Source organism: Labrus bergylta, chromosome 1 (assembly GCF_963930695.1).
Source record: "Labrus bergylta chromosome 1, fLabBer1.1, whole genome shotgun sequence".
NCBI classification, from domain to species: Eukaryota; Metazoa; Chordata; class Actinopteri; order Labriformes; family Labridae; genus Labrus; species Labrus bergylta.
The window spans coordinates 24,405,144-24,425,053 of NC_089195.1; the positions used below are offsets into that span (position 1 = coordinate 24,405,144).

General features: G+C 39.8%; 1 protein-coding gene across 7 annotated transcripts in view; it reads right to left on the minus strand.

The window, feature by feature from the left end:
* Nucleotides 1–19,543, minus strand: part of sh3gl2a (SH3 domain containing GRB2 like 2a, endophilin A1) — a 37,482-nt gene extending 17,939 nt beyond the window's left edge. For 6 of the 7 annotated variants that reach the window (XM_020628796.2, XM_020628792.2, XM_020628790.2 and 3 more), the window contains exon 1: nt 19,334–19,542. In XM_020628796.2, coding sequence (XP_020484452.1) covers nt 19,334–19,378 — 45 coding nt within the window. In that variant the 5' untranslated portion in view covers nt 19,379–19,542. Of the gene's footprint in view, nt 1–19,333 lie in introns of all 7 variants that reach the window. The other variant, XM_065957317.1, reaches the window with a different exon arrangement.
* Nucleotides 19,544–19,910: the final 367 nt, after the last annotated feature.

Here is a 19,910-nt window from a genome sequence, read left to right on the forward strand (position 1 = left end):
AAATAAATGTTCCGTGATACTGGGGCGATTCATTGTTTTTGGAAATGTCATTTTCATTCTAGCTTGGAGTCAAATAGGAAGATTTAGATCCCTCTGATGGGGAGTGGGTTAGCTTAGCTTTGCTTAATGACTGAAAACAGGTGAACAGCTAGCTTTGCTCTGTCCTAGAGTAACCAAAACTAGCCTACTGTCCAGAATAGTTTAAACTCTCAATTAACATCTTATCTTTTATTTTTTATTTTTTTTCAATCTTAACTGAAATCTTGGTATAGAAGCCTACTAGTCGTATTTTACTACCTTTGGAAAGAGCCAGGCTAACTGTTTGGCCTTGCTTCCAGTCATTTTACTAAACTAAGCTAAGCTAAGCTAAGCTAGGCATCTGCTGGCTGAAGCTCCTTATCTTATCATCCAACTCTTAAAAGTGAGCAGATGTATTTACCAACTTGTACTTTTAACATTATGCTTTTAAAAATGGTAGGTTATAATTATTTGAAGTATGATTTGACTTTGATAGTTTATTGAATTATATATTCTGTTATGACTTTTACAGAGCTAACCCCAAAAGTAACAAGATATTACCAGCAGGTAATGCTATATTTAACTCCCCTGCAGGTAAACAGTTTTTTTCTTTTCTATAAAAAGATCTGCCCACGCAGGTTGATGGAAACACTCCTGGCAAACACAACAGGAGGGTTTAAACAGCGGGGATTAACACCTGTGTGAGGGCTAAAACTATTAAAATGGCTGAGGAGGACACCAACCTTAGACCAACTCTGACACATGAAGCGTGTGTAGTTGCTTTGAAACAGAAGTGCGGGATTAGATTACGCCAGTCAGTGCAGAACACAGAGTGATCAATACTACAACATCATATTTTACACACACGCCTGAGGATATTATCTCAGCCCACGTGTTCAATCTTTTCTTTTTCTTTTTTTAAACATTGCATACATTTGACTTGACAAACAGTTTTGGATTAAAAGATGGCCAATATACAAAAAAAGAGATGTACTCAAGGAATGACAAACTCTATTAATGAATTGGTTTTTGCATTTTTCATCATTATTCTAAAAACCCTACTAAAAGTTGTTATCGCTGAGTTTTTACTTTTTAATTATATTTCCAGTCTGATCATCTGATTGGTTGATTGCTTGTTTATGCTGCAAATCCACATAATCAGAATCTCAATTTAGCTCCCTTTACTTCCCACTCCTTTAAAAGGCTTAACAATGCAAAGTTAACCATTGCAAAAGTTTGATAACTTGGAACATTTCCTACTGTTTTTTTTTAACCTAAATTGTAAAACTAAAAAAACAAGATGATAAAATTAAATTGTGTGTTCGGAAAAACCCACAATTAGCACAAGAGTGGACACTTAAAAACAAAGAAGCTAACATGTTCAAAAGGCTAACATGGAGGTTGAAAGTAGCTACCGGCCTACAATATTCTATGCCAATTGTTTTTTTGTTCAAGCATGGTAACATTTATTCATTACTATACTTAACACAGGAAAGCTGAGGGGAATGTCATTAATTTTGAAGATGCAAAAGTGTTGGAATAATTTAACCTAATGGTGTTTTTGACTAAATTTCACAACAATCCATCCACAACTCAGTGTGTGTTCATGATCTCTGATGATGGTATTTATATATATGTTTTCATCCTTGCTGTGCACTTCAAACCCATCATCAGCATGTGCATATGTGTGCCAGTTTATTAATATTTGCAACATTCACAACTGCACCGTTAGCATTAGCATCAGTCACATGGCGCCCAATGTGAGGCACACAAGGAGCGTGCTACCACTGCTGCTGCTGTTCTCCTCCCCTTCCCCCTCCCCTCCCTCCTCCACTCCTGCTCACTAGTCTAATCCCGGCTGGGCACACAGAGGCCCTGCTTTAAATAAGCACAGGGTGGAAGAGGGAGATTAAAAATGACAAGAGTGATTAGTGAGGCTATTAGGAGGACAGCCCCTGCTGCTGGACAATAACAGGGAGATCTGACTCTACCTGACAGCATTAAAACCTCCCGACCCCTCTTACTCCACCTACTGCCCATTTTAACCTTTGAAAGACAGCTGAGGGGAAGCTTCTCTTGACATGTCGAGCAGGAATAAATCCTTTCATTTAGACTGCACAAATGTAAATCTGATATATTTCCCACCTTCTTCACTCCCCTCAAACTCCCCATTTTTCACCTTGTTTATTTTGAGAGAAGAAAAGGATGATTGAAGAGACAACATAGAGGCTTTGGTCAGTTGGGAATATAAAAGTGAGCTGCCAAATCTTGCAAAAGTCAAAAACACTTGCATAACAATGCCCAGAAGAGTTTAGTCTTGTCTTCTTTTTATCTTACACTTTCAGACCTCTCCTCTTGTTATTTTCCTCTTTTCTCTTCTGTCTTCGTCGCTTCCTTTTCACCTCTCTTCTCACCTCCAAACACCCCTGAGGTCTGCCTGTTCTCAGCGTCACGTTTCTCATGCAACACTGGGCCGAGTATCCTCAGTGCTGCATAGTGACTCAACAATATGTCTGACTGCATTAAGTGTAACTGAAATACAACCTGTCACAGTTGAAGCTTTTGTGGATCAGGGTTTCTAGGCAGAGCACTAGAAGGACCAAACTGTGAATGGATTTTAATACTTTATTTATGAGTGACCTTTACAACTATCGGCTGCCCTGAGAAAAGACACGTGCTCTCATGGAATCTAAGAAAAATCTTTTTGTCATTTGTAGATCTGGGTGTGGCTAGTTCCTGTTTAGGCTACAGCTGTTCCAGGATGATTGTAATCCCGCAGAACATCGAGGCCTGAGGCGACATTAGAGGGGGCAACATTTAAAATTGGGCATGGTTGTGATGTAGTAGGAAAAACACATAGAAACATACTATGACAAAGGAAATTAGAATCAACAATCAGACGATTTGTGACCTGTAGGACAGGTAGAGAATGACAGGACAACACAACACTACAGGGTCCCAGCATCTCCTCTGTCCACATTCATGCCAGCATCAGGGAACTGTTCGACCACGTTGCTTCACTGACCTCTATCCTCTCTGAGTGTGTGGCCTGTGGCTATTATAATCTGATTTGTAAGCCTTTGCATGGCTCTTATGTAACAGCAGGGATGAGTCTGGAGCTGGGGAGCTGGGGAGATGTGTGCACACTCTGATCCATCCATCCATCCATCCACGTACTGCCCGGTAAACAGAGGGAGAGAAGGGGGAAGAGAGGGAGGCAGGGAGGGTGAGGGGAAACCAGCTGGCACCGTGTGTGAGGAAAGCGTGCCAGAGTTTGTGAGCATCATGTTACGTTGAGTCCATGATGAGACAAAGATGGAGGATGAGTAACGGCACATGCCACATGAATGATGGAGAGATTTTGCAAGAGTGTGAAACAAAGAAAATATACCACTGCATGAGATGACTTTCAAATCAAGAAACAAGTGCTTTTTTGTGTTCTCAGGTAATTTTTTTTTACATGAGAATTTTCAGCTTTGATTTTATATTTCATGGTAAAGCTGCACAGCAGATCTGTGTATTAAATTCAAGTTAATTATTGAAATAAAACAGGAAAGGACAAATTTGAAGACCTATAAGTGAAATGAAAAACTGAACGTTTTCTGGGTTTTGGTTCATTTCAAGATGTTTTCATGTTGTTATTTTATTTTGTCACTTCATAAATATAAATGTATTGCTATTATTATTGTAATTTTATGAACCACACCGTGACCTTGCTCTGTGAAAGGTGTTATACCAAATAAATGTATACTTTCTTTTACTTACTAATTGGAAGTATATCTTGTGTTGTGTTTAAACTTGTTCCATTTGTTCCAAACTTCTGTGTTATGTGTTTCTACCTGCTGTTATATGTTTTCTTCATGTGTACCAACCGTGCAAAGCTGTGAGAACAAATTTCCCCCTGGGGGGACAATAAAGTATTGTATTGCATGTATTAAAACTACAGATAAGCAGCGCTCAGTAATTTCAGAACATTACACTCTGTATGTCCCTGCCAGACCTCCTCCAGTTTTGCCCAGGAACACTAAGGAGGTGCTAATCACTTACTTACCACCCTGTGTCTTTCTTGCATATTTGTAAATATCACCCTTTTCTAAGTGCTACTGTAGTCTCTATTTTCCCTTGGGTTTATCCTTTCTTTGTTATGAGCCATTCTCTTTTCACCTTAACATCCTGCACACCTCTACAGCAAAGCCAGTTACACTGTTATCATACAACAGGCTAATATTTGACCTTTTAAAAACACTGCCTTTTGACCAGTTATAATATGCAAGGCATTTCATCATTTCAACAAATAAATAAAAACATTTGAAGTTAAATGTGTTTCTTTGTATATAACAAGGAAGAGAGGGACTAGAACTTATCTAAATGGACGTTAATGACACTGTGTATTCGATATTTCAAATCTTTGGTAATGTTCTGTGAAGATAGAAACAATCAACGTGTCTGCAGATCTTGAAGATTTACAGAGTGCATGTAGGGGATTAACACTGAAACATGATTTTGTTTATTTACATCAGAACCCCACAGGGTTCAATTAAGATTCACCGGATAGTATGAAATCCGCTTGTTACGCAGGGAAACTCTTAATGAGCGCTGAGTGATTACAGCCACCAAGTTCCCATCATTAGTTCTGTATCAGTCATAGTCTGACGTGTTCATGGTGGCAGATATCTTGTAAGGAGTGGGCGTACTATTCTCTTTTGCCCTTAGCTGTCTTTAGCAAGGGACAAATCTATCCTACTGTCATTTTACGAGTCACTCTACACAGGCTGCAAAAATACAGTTTGAACACTCGAGTAATGGTGGAATTTCTTTGAATAGGCCTGCAAATCACACATCTTATCCAAGCCTTCAAAAGACTTCAGATGTATTTTAGGTGCTGTTAGCTTCCTTTACACACTCATACTTCATCAGGCCTCATTAGCTCTGATCACGGGTCCAGCTCAAACAGCGTCATCCAGCCAATACAAATATTAGAATCTGAAAACAATCTGAGATGACAGTGACAGAACATTTGTAGTGATTGGATCTACTTTTGAAATAAAATGTATTGAATTCCTGACATTTTAAAACAAATAACTATTAGCACAAAATACAAGATATCAACACACTCCACTTAAAGATATTCAAAAACATTTAGCCTCACTAAAGCCAAAGTTCCTCTTTTTCATTCATGATCAAAAGACATAGAGAGAGGAAGAGAGGAAGATGACCCTGAAACAAAGACAGGACACTTCTCTCATGCAGTGACTCATCGTTCACTCAGACAAACACACACACAGATAGAGTGTACTGTAAACGCACACACAGCTACATGCAGTTAACAACACACACACACTCTCTCTCTCTCTCTCTCTGTACTCGATTGCTACTGTATTATACCCATTTCAAACACGAGTTCAAAAGCAGTTATGAAGGAGCCTTGAGGCCCGAAGAGGACTAGACTACATACCGCACAGAACACAATCAAGTTTATACAGAAATTTTATAGTCATATTGTTCCAATGTTTACCCATCAGTATGGTGAGTTATAGCTGTGTGGGTGTAATGATGGTGCTGTCTGGGATAATGAGCACTGAAAATCAGTATTGATGATAGTTATTAAAGCTCAGTGTCACACTCCTGTGCTGTGTGTGTATGTGTCTTTAAAACACTCATTTAAGAGCACATCATTCATCTTTCAGATTACAGTCCAGCTGCTGTCAAGCTACAATATTTGTGATGTATAGAACTCATAAAGGACTAACAATCGACCAATTTCAGCTTTCATCTGTGCCAAATTACTGGTTTTATTTTGGAGGGCTCCTATCTTCGTGGCTATTTGAATAAAATCAGATCTCATCCGTATTCTTTTAGTGATGGACACATATTCATGCGAATTAAGAACCAGTGGGATTGTAGAGAGTCTCTACAGTACACAGAGGCTTTAGTGCACGTGGAATCCAGGAAAGAGGAGATTATTATGTTCAGTGGGTAAAAACCAATGAACACAGCAGCCATTTTATACATCGGCTGCTTTTCTGACTGCATGTTTGAGGCTGTGTTAGTGTTTTTTTTTTCTTCTTTTATTTCTGTCCAAGGGGAAACAGTGAGGGAGATTCAGAGTGACCCTCACTGCTTTGTCCTCCTCTTGAGGAGTTTGACCTTTTGCACAAATTTCCTCCGTCTACTAAATCTCACACAGAGAAGGGACAGTAGCTCTCAACCAGGCTTTGGACGGGCGTTACAAACAAAGCAAAGCTTCACCAAACACAAACATGTAGCTGCACTCCCTCAGGTTCTATCAATAACTTAGTACTCTCGCCCTGAGCACATTAATCAATAAGGAAACCCGACACAAACATGTCAAATTCACTGAAGTCTACAAAGAACAATTTGTGCTCGATCCCCACTATCTGCCTTTAATCTTGAATCAAAGATGCAACACCACAACAGATCATGAGGAGGAATCATTTTTAACTCAAGGCCCACTTACATGTTTTTTTTCTGGAGGCATCAGCTCATGTCACAGGACTAACCCAGGTTAAAACTAGAAACTAGATCCTGAAATCCTCTTTTTTCCCAAGGTCAAAGATAAACTTCGCCCACACATAACTTAACACTAAGAACAAGGCACATTTCTGTTGTTGTTTATCTGGTTTAACATGGTGGCATACCTGAGATTAGAATTAGATTTATCTTCATCAACACTCATAATGAATCCTCTCTCACGCTGGCCAGCTTCTCAAAGATGTAGTTACAGTTTGTACACACCTGGCACATTGTGACAGCATGCTGTTTTTATGCTGCTTAACTCTGCAGGCATGCTGTCACATACACATACCTTGTTCTATCCATCTTTGTCTGGTATCTTTCTAATCCATTTTTTTTCCAATACAATCTCTTTCCACTTTATATTCCTTTACAAACTTAAAGACTTACACATCCCGTATATGTTTTTTTTGTAGCTGTATGACCTTGATGGACAATGCTTGGTTGTGCAGCACGACCGAGCATTGTCCACCAACGTCAAGGTCCCTGAGCTCAACAACACCTACAGCTTTTCAAACGACAGCAGGCTGGAGTAGAACAAATGCTGGCCAGCATGAGAGAGGATTCCTTATAAGTGGTGATGAAGATAAATGTCTTTTATTTCTAACCTCCGGCTCAAACATATACGGCAGTGACAGCACAATAATGGATCCTGCAAGAAACAAGCAGCCCAGCTTTTACACAAAAATCAATACAGCAGCGAAAAAAACAGAAAGAAAAGAAATTCTGCAGAATTTCAATCAAACAGCACCACTATCTGCCAAAGTAAACACTAATGTGAATAAATCCAGACAAGAGCAGGAGCGACATCCTGTATGTCTGTTTGTCTGATATGGACAACCTGCTTTTCAACAGCAGCCTGATTAAATCATGTTTCATAAAGAAGGTTAAACAGGAAGAGACAGACAAACCAGGAAGATATCAAGATCTGGTTTGACTAGTTGATTGATTTATTAGTCAACTGATGGGAAAATGACAGGCGAATATTTTGAAATCTTAAAAAAATTCACTGGCCCAAGCTTCTTAAATATGCACATTGAAGGCTGTTTTTTTACATGATGAAAAACTGACAAATGCAGTCAGACATACAAATACACCTGAGGGTTTAAATTTGTAACCTGGCAAATTATAATTATTGAATTTAAATATTACCTTTTGATCTTTTTGAAATAAATCTGTTTACTGCAAAAATAATTAGCAGCTAAATTTAGTTCAATGTTTAAAAATGCTGCGGGTAAAGAAATAATCAGAAGATATTAGTCCAATGAAAAATATAGCACAGATAATGTTTTAATTATTTCTCACTTAGGACTAACCCTTGGTGCATTAAAAGTTGCTGTCAGCATTATTTTTTAACAACACAGCAACACATCGACTGCTGTTGAAAAGCAAGAATCAGGTCAGCATGTACCAGAGTGTGATCTCCAGAGAAAGGTGTGAAATCAAAGGCTGACTTATCAAGATCTGAACATTGGAAACGTTGTGAAATCTTTATCTCAGGACTGTGGCATTAGATAGCCTTATATTTACATCATTATAACTGAATGATCTGATAACTGCATGCGGCTTGTCTGCAGTGAATCAGAAAATGAATTCTAGAGAGAAGGAGCAGTGTTTTTATGTCGGTGCTAAAGCAGGATGAGGATCAATAAATTATGGATTCAAGCCCAGACAGATGCAGCACGTACATTTACATTACTGTGTGAAATCTCATTCATAGTGAAAGCTCTGATATGACTTACTCTTTCTGAAAACATGAATGAACAATAATTGCTTAAAGCTCTGTATCTTAGTGGTAAGACACATCAGCTTCAGGACAAATGACCAAAAGAGGGAACAAGGAGAAATGAACTCCAAAACTGTAAAAAAGAAAAAAAAAAAGAAAAAACAAGCTGGGAACACTTTCAGAATCAATAGCTAAAAGACCATTTAAAGAGTATGACCTCAACACCCTCTTAATTACTGCTTATTGATAGTAAGTTAGGACGTTGTTGAAATGAATATGCTTTGCTTACTGTGGTTCGGCCCTTATAAGGTAGAAGTAAGCAAAAACATATATAGATCATAATTCATGTTCAACACCCTCCTGACTTATTATTAATAAGCAGTAATTAGGAGTGTGTTGAGGGTAAACCCTTAATGGCCTATTAGCTATAGATTACGGTCAAGTAGAGTAAGGTACTAATAAGTGATTCATTTTGACTAATAGTAGCATGCTCATAAAGAAACCTAATGGTGAATATTGTGACCTTAATTAGAACTGTTACCAGGAACATCTCAAAGGGTTTTTTTATGTTAAAATGTGTTTTATTATGACTTCACGATTGATCTGTTATACTCCAGGCTCCACGTATTGCTGCTGATGGCAGGATAGTCAAATACAAAAAGAAATGTTACATTGTATTGTATTGGAGGCTTCTGGTTGTTTCCCAATAATAAATCTACTTACATTAAAGTGTCTGCATGAACATCTAGTACATCTCTCCTATGGCTAAAACAAAACAATAGATAAGATCCTTTTCTCCTGAGGCCATTTCTACTTTATTATCAATATTGTTCATTTGAAATGACGTGTGAAACAAAACATTGACAATGGGTTAGCCATCTTATTCAGTATCAACAGTATCATGTGTTGTTTAGAAATTGGCAGATATTTAAGTTTTCTTCTTCCTGCTCCTGTTTGTTCAGGAGCAGGAAGCAACAGTTTACAAGTATTTTTAGAAAACAGTCTATGATGGGTGTTGTGTTATTGTGTCTGACTCATACACTGGAATGGGCTGATATAAATCAAATATGAATATGAATTAATATTAAACTTCCTTACCCACTTTTTTTTTTCTCAGGGTCCCTGCTGGCTGTCATATTATATCTAAACACCAGGAAAACAACTTTGTTTACCATAAGCCTGTGGCTCTTTTTTACAAGTCGAGCAAACGATGACGAGGCCTGTTTACACAAAGCAGCAGCATGATTAAAATACTCATTACTCAACAGCACAGTAGGTAACCAAAATGAAAGCAATGTTACAATTGCATTCATTCCCATCTTCGCACTTTCTGACAAGAATACTGCTCATTTAATGTTTTATATGACAAGACTTGATCACATGATCATCCTGAAGCATTTAAATATGTTCTAATGAAACGCAACACAAAGTCAAACTAATAAAAAAGGAACAAATTCTAGATCCAGAAATCAGCAAATAAATCCTCAAAAGGAAAAAACTAAAAATATTATTGAGATAATAAATCGACAAAGGGGGGGTCATGATGAATCTGTGACCCCCTCACATGGTACATTTGTTGGTCTGATCAGGCACATGCGGCACGTTTCACAGATTATCTCTGAGTCACACACAGCTCCAATATGATGCAAAGTCACTGTGTTCTGATTAATCTGAGTATAATCCCTCACAAACCAGTCAGTCTCTGCTCTGCAGTCGGTGGGAGTGGATGTGCACATGGTGTCTGAGAGCTCTGTGTGTACATGGCTCGTGTTTTTTTGTTGATACAAAAAAAAAACATAAAGCTGTAGGACACAAACATGAAATCACAATAAATCACAATCTGTGTCCTCTCTCCCTCATTACTGTCCCTTCATCAGATAAATGAGGCTTCAGACTGAGGACATGATGCTGCAGCTGCCCGAGAGCAAAGACTCCACTCCTCTTTTGTCCCCTACATCCTCCTCTTCTCTCCATCACTTCCTCCTCTCATCTCTTACTGCTCCCTGCTGCACTTTATCCCCTCTCACTTTCATCTTTTCTTAAGCTGTCTTCCTTTTCCTGCCCAAATGTCCTCTCTACTTATTACCCAGCAAGGGAATAGTAAATGCATCTGCTACGATATAGAGTGCATATTTTGCTGTGTCATTCTATTCAGCAGCACGTGTTAGCCATGCTAACAAAATAACTCTGTACAGAGGACAACTATTGGTACATTTTGTTACAAATTGAATTGAAAAAGGGGCTTATAGTGTAGGTAAGAACGGGTTTTCCTATTCGGAGGAGGATGAGGCCTGCTGTCTTTCCTCATGGAGTCTTTTTTGGTTATAAACCAAAAATCTATTCATAATGACATTCCAGTTAGCCTAAGATAGAGTTTTTTTAAAATAAATATGAATAGACTGCAGAAAAATAACAACCACTTACATACATATGAAAATTATAGAGCCATGTTAGGAACTAAATCAGAGCAAGACACAGCAGATGTACCTGCTCAGCACTCTATTCAAAACCTATATGCTTCTTCTCATCTTGGATTCAAGCTCCATTTTTTATAAAAATTTCACCCAAAACCACACATGTCAGTGCCGTGGGTACTCATCAAAAACATCAGGAGACCATCATAGTCAGTAGGAACTAAAGGTTTGGGCTGTATATTTTTTAATCAAAACTAAAATGCCACTTTCAGGAAGCTTTGTCTCGACTAAAGTGGTGGATTATAATGAGCATCAGCAGAACTTTGACATGAGTATTGGTTAATAATTAAAAGTCCTTTGGATCTTGTGTAGCTCTACAGCTCATTTCTGACACCCCTGCTTATCAAAGACTGCATATTATTTGATAAACATCTAAAAAATGAGATGACCATCTCTGCTTACACTGCTATCACACAAATAAAATACTCATGATCCTGCACCAGCATGATTGACAAACCCACTGACAGAGGTGTCCCCGCATGTGGCCAATAGTAACTGCTGTTCTTTGACTGTAACTTATTGTTTTTTTTTAGTGTTATTTTCTATGAAAGTATCATTTTATCAATGTTAATCAGCTTAATTTAGTCTCAAATCTTGTCCAAAAACATCACCTGTCAAGTTGACCTGCTTCATGACCTCTGCCCAGAAAATGACTTTTGTCAGTTGGAGCAAATGCGCTACACGTGACCAGCTTTATCCTCTCAAGGTCTCTAAGAGTTTTTAAAAAAACCTTAGAGACTCTGCTAAATGTTGCCTTGCCTTTATTATATTTATAACACATCAGCAGATATATCAAAACAACACTGTGTAACTGAGACAAGAGGGGTATACATTTGGCTAATAATGATATGACATGAATGCCCCTGATGAATAATGTGTGTGAGTATGGAGGGGGTTCAATTTAGTCTTATCAATGTCTACAGTTATTTCCATGCATTAAAGTAAATTGCCTTTTTATTTGCACCAATCACGATGCATAAACTGTGAAATTATTATCTCACTAAAAACATGACAACTTAATTTTGTTGTTTCAGATTACTGAACTCTGAGCAAATGATATTGAAGGTTGATATCTTTAAGAGAACAAAGGTAAGAACAAAGGCTCACTTTCTCTGTTCATTCTGTTCGATCGGACAAACCTTCAACCTGTTTATAAGAACTGGTCTTGAGAATTCCCCTCTTCCAGCCCTGAGCCATCAGCAGCATCTCCTGCAGTGTTTGATGCCCAGAATATGTAATACAGAAGTCCTGAATAAAACATCAAGCATGGCCTGAATACTGATGCTGAGAGAGAGACAGGATGAGAAATAAGGGAGAGGAAAACACGAGAGGGAGAGCACAGACAGAGAGAAAGAGCAGCTCTCTTTCTGCAGTCAAAACGAGCCAACGTTTCCTTCACTCAGCTCATATTCCTTTTTTGACAGAACTGAAATCAATTTAATTCAATTTTCTTCTGGAAGAAGACGTTTAATGGGTTAACCTCGCCAGTACTCTTATTCAGAATGTGCCGACAGGTTGAGCTAAGAATAGGGCGGTTAAAGGCCCTGTCTGTCTGTCTGTCAGTCATTAACCTCCCGAACAGAACTGACGTCACAACAGGCTTCACTGTCCCATTTAAGCCCTGTGGTGTCTGCATGTGCACTCTTGTCAAGAGTCTCACAGCTGACAGGTCATTCAAAGTTACATCTAGAGTTCAGGACTGATTTTTTTACATTCTTTTGGTAAATCTGTTGGATTGATTTAATTACAGCATGTCAAACCTGTGATGCTTTTGAATACAACTCACAGATAGCGGCATGGGAAGAAATTAGGTTTAGCACCTATGAGTTCCCATGTTGTGAAGGTGATTTTATATTATTGGGCTTTTGGTTCGATTCCTAAAATAAGATCTGTGGTCGAGTTTATCTATTAAAATCAATAGATAAACGTTATCCTGCTAGACAGAGAGACAACAGAGAAATGAATAAGAATGTGTTTGAGATAAGGGGATTGAGGTGACATATTTAACACAAACTATGATAAAAAAAAAGACTCCCTGTTTGAGAAGTCAGGGAGGGATCAAATATGTCGGAAAGAAACACTGTTATCACTCGTCAAAGGGCTAAGAGAGATTTTCCCCCGTTTAGCCCAGTAAGCACAGGACAGCTGAGGAGAATCATGTTAGTGAAAGGGCTCTGCTGTGGTAGGTAAAACTCATTTAAGGCAAATGACAAAGAGAAAAGAAATGCAGTAGGAAGAAAAATACATGCAGATATAAGGATGGGAGGTTTAGTACTGCAGGTTGGATTTGTTCCATTGCAGCATCACTTTTGCTGCAATGCTGATCTACACTGGGCCAAAACCGGACGCACTGGGTTGGCTGGTCAATTCTCAAAACATCATTTAAACAATGAGCCTTTGTCCTCTTACTCAGGGGCATATAACATGTCACGCTATATCTTTGCTTGATACTCAGTTTGGTAGCCCTCAGAGTTCTGACCCTATTGGGCAATTCTGCACTCAACATTTCAGACCAATATCAGGTTTCAGCTCTAAAGCTGGAGGTGTTGTAGGGTGGAGAGCAAGCAATAGGTCAGCCGTATTCAGGTTCAAGGATATTGTACCAATACCAGACTGACTAAAATCGAGTAGGTAGTTATTTCTCCAAAAGCCTTCAAGACAGTTAATCCCTGCAGATCACCTGTTCTCGTCACCCTCTCCTGTTCGTTTTGGCACAGTCCCTCCTCTCCATCAGCATCTCTTGGCTGAATTCCCCCTTTATCTCTCTGCCATCCCTACCTGCTCAAGGCTGATTACCATCCCCTTCTTTCTCTTCTTCGTTCCTGTCTTCTCTTATCTCACTCTGCTCGCTCCACTCTCTTTGTCCCTGCCGACCCATCTGCTATCTCCCAGCTGGATCTGTTTTACGCTGCACTGCAGTAGCCCCAGCGAGGATCCGGGCGGGATGAGTCACCCACTCACAATCTGCTGCCCTAAAGCCCCTGCAGGCATCAGCCTTGTCCATAGACCCCTCTGCTGCCCATAGGGACACACTCATGTACAGATATGCACGCTCATTTGCATGCCTGAACATTGCATACCCTTTCCTGAAGATTTTTGTCCCGAAAGAAAATGTAATGCACACACATATTGGATAATTATATCTAAATGGACCAAGAAAAATGTCCCTAACCCTTAAATATTTGTCTTTCAGCTAAAAGGAGAAGGTTTCCAGTTGACAAATCTTAATGCTGCTCACATCAAAATGAGGGGAGGACATGTGTAATACTCATATTAGTATTCAGCACACACAACAGGAAACCTTGAGTAGAGCCACCACTGACTACAAAATAAAGGATTACTGCTATCCTATGCTAGCTAATATGCAGCAGTTAAGCTTTTAGCAGCTTCTGATTCTTCAACACCTAAAAGTACACAGACAGGTCCACATCTTATCTACAGGTAACATTTATTCCCATACAGAGTGTGTATGGTATAACAGCTCATGCTGTGTGTACTGCTGTTCCTCAGAAGGGTCCTGACTTTGTTTTCAAGCTCCCCTCCTGGAACATTTGAAACAGCTGTAGGGGCCATGATGACAAGGAAAAGGTGACTTTATTACCTGTGGCTCACCATGGGATAAAACTCTACAATCTGCATTTATTGTACTGCTTTCATTTAAGAAGTTTGTTCAGCTTTTCATTAATTGTGCTGCAAGTTTCCATGTGTATATTCCCTCAATTTGGGAAAAAAAGGTACATGGCATTAACACAAATGTGGTGTACTGATGTGTACGTAACCAGCGGAAATGTCATCCTATATTTATTACTATGACGAGATGTGTCAGTATTATTTTGTATTTAAAAATATATTAGACTGCATACAGCCAATATAGTACTGATTTCCAGCCATGAATTATAATGTAGATAATAAGATGAGATAATGGTGACTAGATATACTTGGCAAACAATACTTAGTCTCAAATAGGATGTTATCTCATTGTATGAAAAAAATAAATAAAAGTCTTTTAGAAGTGGATTGAGTTGGCATGATCAAGAGTACTAAGTTATCATACGTTCAAGATACATTTATACTTTTAAGAATATATTTTATAAGTATGATTTCCCTGCCATTAACATGCCCTGAAGCTCAATAAAAAAAAACATTTAAACATAAGTTAAATAAGCTTTACCTTTCAGAATGACATGTGGTGTGATTGCAAAGCAACTTGTTATCATTTTAATGACACTGATAAGAAAGCACATTATCTGGAGGATCTGCAAGCTCAAGCATCACGAGAGACTTTTCTTTTCCTCCCTCTCTCTCGCTCACTGTGGCACACTTCAAGCTTTCCTGCCATTGCTTCATCTCCCATCCCTCCTGCAGTTTCTTTTTAATGATCATATTTTTGTATTCATGGATGCAGCACACACTTACTTCAATGATTCTATGTACCCTTTAAAGCAATATGAACACAGCTATTTTTCTGGAGTTTAATAAAATATAAGGATGCCTCATGCAGTTTGCTCCTTTTTGGAGTAGAATAGATAAAACATCCCCCTCGAAAATAATAATCCAACGCCTCGTCTTCACATTAGCACGTTCACTTCCCACCATGCACACACGATCAGCTTCAGAATCACACACGTGCACAACTCTCTCCATGGGAACAGAGCTGTCATGAAAGTAGCATCTGCTCTCTCCATGACTCAATTGACTCTGAGCTGGAGTTGACTCGTGACGTTTGAAGCGAGAAACCATCACATTTAAAAACATGAAGCACAAGAACACTCTGTCTTTGCTTTAAATATCGAGAGGAGGATACAAGCTGAGATTTGAAAGGCCGGTTTTATTGTACAAGCTGTCCAAAGGCGTAGAACACGTTTACAGCACACAGTAGTGCACTACTTCAGAAGACGGTTCAGGGTGAGATCGAGAAATGGATCAGTGGATAAATAAATAAATGTTTCCTTTAATGGTAATTTCCTGCCGGAGCTGCTGAGTTTTACCCTTCATGCTCTGCGCCTCCATTCTTTTCATTTACACAGCACTCTGAGCCCCGATGTCCTTGGGTAAGAGAGAGAGGTCTTTTGTCAGGGAAAAAATGTGATTGTGGTCGGGTGCTATAAATTACTCAGTGATGTATGTGAGAAGGTGAAACTGAGGTTGTGTGTGAGCGTGTGTGTCTGTGTGTGTGTCTGTGTGTGCATCCCATAAACTAAAAGGCGTTCTGCCTTTTATGAGCCGTCTCCCTCTGCAGATGGTGTACAATCTATAATGAAGAAATGCTACAAGCCTCCTTGCAAAGGAATGAGGAGTTTCAATGTCTCATAAAGCAGATGCTGTATGTTTAACTTTAGATATAGAGGCGCAGCTAATTAGCAATTAGGGATGCACAGGACTATATGGGCGATGCAACAATTTAGAAAGTGCATCACAGATATTAGCATTAGACGCAACATCCTCTGGTGTCCCTACTAAAAGACAATTTAAATAAATGAATCAACTTTTTTTAATATTACATGTTTTAAATGTTGATAGCACAGTTGCAAATCATTGGACATCACAGCTCTAAGTCAATACTGTTTTTATGGTTTTGAATCAACTTAATACATTTGGCTTGTTGTGAATTCAAAGCTGGGGAAGCCAGCTTTGGAAACACCACCCACAGCATGCTGGATTTCGAGTATCTGATTCAACAAAAATGTAAAAGCTGCTCTCCAAAGCGATGAACTGGCAGAACCTCTTCAACACTACGACAGGACGAGTCCAGAAGAAGGTTGAGGAGAGGAGCAGAGCATCATTGTCATGGATATATTTATGAAAAAATATTTCTCTGCCGTTCTTGTGCAAATAGCTTGGTACTTGGAACTCTGAGAGGATTGTATCTGTATCAGCTGCTCTTGCTCAACATGGTAGATGATGCCTTGGCTCGGTCCAATGGAGACAAAACCGCCATCAGAACTTTCAACATCACTTATTACGATGTTACATCTCGCGCCATAATGAAACCAAAGAATACAAATGTGCATTTCTCCAATGAGGGAAGGGTTATGTGTGTACTATTTCTTGCGGAGGTATACATATATACATATAGTAGACAAGAAGTTATCCGTCCTGCATTATAAAATAGTGCAGGACATTAGAAGGATATTTATGGGGGGTTATATCTTGCACTATTCTATAATGCAGGGTATAACCCCCTTAAATTGAGTTTATCACCATTGGGCAGAGCCTGCTGAATGTTAACTGGCTATAAGCAAATATTTTCTGATCTTCTCGTTTTAACTTTCAGTTAGAAAGCAAACAAGCATGGACAAATCTAACCATGCTTTTAATTGTAATGTCAATTGTGACAATATATTTTTGTATTTTTTTTTAAATTCCTGGTCCCATCCTTTAATCCTTTTGACCCCCTCGTTACATGCTGGGTTGGGGGTACTGCTACTGTCTGGTTAGAGGATGTGTATTTAAGTAGCCAGATTGTTGTGGGTCTGGGCTTGGATTATAGCGCTGTGGCAGGGGAACAGAGGGGTTGAGGGGAGCCTTCTGCCACTGAGAGTGTGCAGAAGAGGACTGTGTGTGTGTGTATTGGTACGTGTGTGTGTAATTGAGGGTTTGGGGGTTTGTAATACAGAGGAACAGACGGCAGGAGACCACAGTGATGGCTGACTCTGAGCCTGGAGCTGCCTGTATCTCGTTGGGAATAAAACTGAGTAATGAAGACTGTGTTGTGCAAAAAAATCTACAAATTCAAACGTAATCACTGCATATTACACACTCAGCCACACCTCTTTGTGCATGCGCTGCTAGAGACATAACTGTATGCACATTTACAGATTAAAATGCTCTCAGGCCACATTGCCACACTCACACAGATGCATTCCCCATCTACGGGGAGAGACAGGGCTCTGCTAATGAGTGACAATAGACTCATCACACAGAATTAACACAATCTGTGCAGCGATCTAATGCCCCGAGTGGGCTGCTGTCTCCTTCCAATCAGATCAGATGAGCTGCTGATTAAAACTGAGAAGTGTGTTAACAGCAGAACAGGCACATTTGCAACTATTGTTTTTTTTTCATTTAATATTCCAACAAAGTGAAACTGCAAGTGCTGCCCTTCAAGAATGTGCAAAGAAACTCAACTTCTGTGTCATCTATATAAGGCTTTTAAGTGTCAGTTTGATGTTTACAAGAGCATAAATTAGCTAAAAATACAACATTATGTGTCACCATAATGGATTCCAGTTGGAAATTGTGTAGATTACCCCCTGGCATCACAATTCAGGTCTAACGTGCGATTAAGAGACAAGAGAGTTTAATGTTTACGGATGCTGACCTTCTCGACACACACTATAATCTGTGTCACAATTAAGTCATCCTCTCCCCCTACTCCAGTTTCATTTGCGCATAAATTGGAGGAATAATGCAAACTGGGAGCTTTAACCAAGGCCATTTGGATCATCTGGGTGAACTAGAGAATAAGAATGACGAGAAGAACGTTCTGTGTAACTCAAGCAGGCTCTGGGTGTCCCGCTGTGCCGGGCCTGAAGCTTCCTGTCAGTGTTACTGTGACTCACCCCTAGAAACGGACGACCTCCCTCACAGCTATAGCACCAGAAATAAAAGTCAGGCCCTGTGAGACTGCTGCAAGGGATGAATGTGTCCATCAGGATCCCGTTAAGACCTTTAGTGACCCGGAGCCACCTCTGCCATGGCCTCCAGAGTGACTGATGGCTCAAAAAAAATATCCATCAATAAAATAAGAAAGACAGTAAGACGGCTGGGAGGGGTTAAGAAAGCCTTTGAGTAACCTTGAACTGATCCTGTTCTTTTTGTTGGGCCTTTATGTTTCAACGGCATGATTCAACATTAGAGTAGAATGGGAACCCATGATTTATTTCATCGCTGGTGTCCCGCAATGGATGATACATTGCGTTTTAGAGGGCGCGGAGGTCATGGCGTGCCGATGCTGGCGTGAGCGGATTTCCGCCAAGGCGCACTTAACGATTGCATAACATCTCGGAGCGTCGGAGTTCCCACTGTTATTGGCTGAGAGAACCGCAGATTGAAACCACCACCCTTCATTCAGGACAACAACTTGCGCAGTAGAACAGCGCCACGAGCTGCGGCTCTGCTGGTTTCCTGTGCGGAATGTCATCTGAAGGGTACCGGGAGGATCTGACGTCCCCGTCATCGCCATCATCACTATCAGCGGAGAGTCGTGCCGAGCCGAAACATGACATGAATAATTATCGTGTATTTCCCGTCATGCATCAAATAATCCCATTATAGTACAACCCGGGCTGCAGCATGTAACATGAGTAATAGGCTACATTATTCTGTTGGTGCAATGCTGCAGCACGCTAGACTCTACAGAGGAGATCATTTCAGCACCAGGAGAGCATTGAAGGAGATAATTCAGAGGTACATGATGTGTCAAAACTACACCTGGGCCTACATATGATATGAGCAGCATGAGGAGGACATTTAAAATCAACAATCTCTACCACCTTAAACACCACGCATATTTTACTCCAAAGACGGGTCACGACAACGTGAGGATGTGCTGAGATTTGTTAACGTCGCCTCCTCTTACCTGAGTGGCTTTGTGGAATTGCTTCTTGAACCCCGCTACAGACATGGTCGCTACACGGTGTTTCTAGCTGTGGATATGAACTGGAGCTTCAGGTGTGAGAGGAGGAAAAATCTCGGTCCTAGTTGTATCTGGTGATGGTCGTGCAGCCGTGGATTACCCCTGTATACGCTAGTGTTCAGCAGAGGGATCTCCTGAGAGAAAAGGGCTGACTAAAGCCGCGATCAGGCTATTGGATGTCAAAACCACATGTCCAAAAACGGCGCTGACGTCGGAGCCAGCTCCTTTAAAGCGACCGCCTCCGCACCAAGACTGGACTCGGTACTCTAAATGAGACTGAGGTATTTGCTAATCTAATCTCGTTTAGTCAGTGGACAAGGATCAGATTCTGCGAGGGCAGATGGGGCAGGCGCAGACTTTTTGATGGAAATAATGATCTTACTTTGGAAGATTCCAGAACATTACATAAGCACGTTAATCGTCCTGCAAAGAAAGAAAGACAGAAAGAAAGAAAGAAAGAAAGAAAGTAAGAAAGACAGAAAGAAAGAAAGAAAGGCAGAAAGAAAGAAAGAAAGAAAGA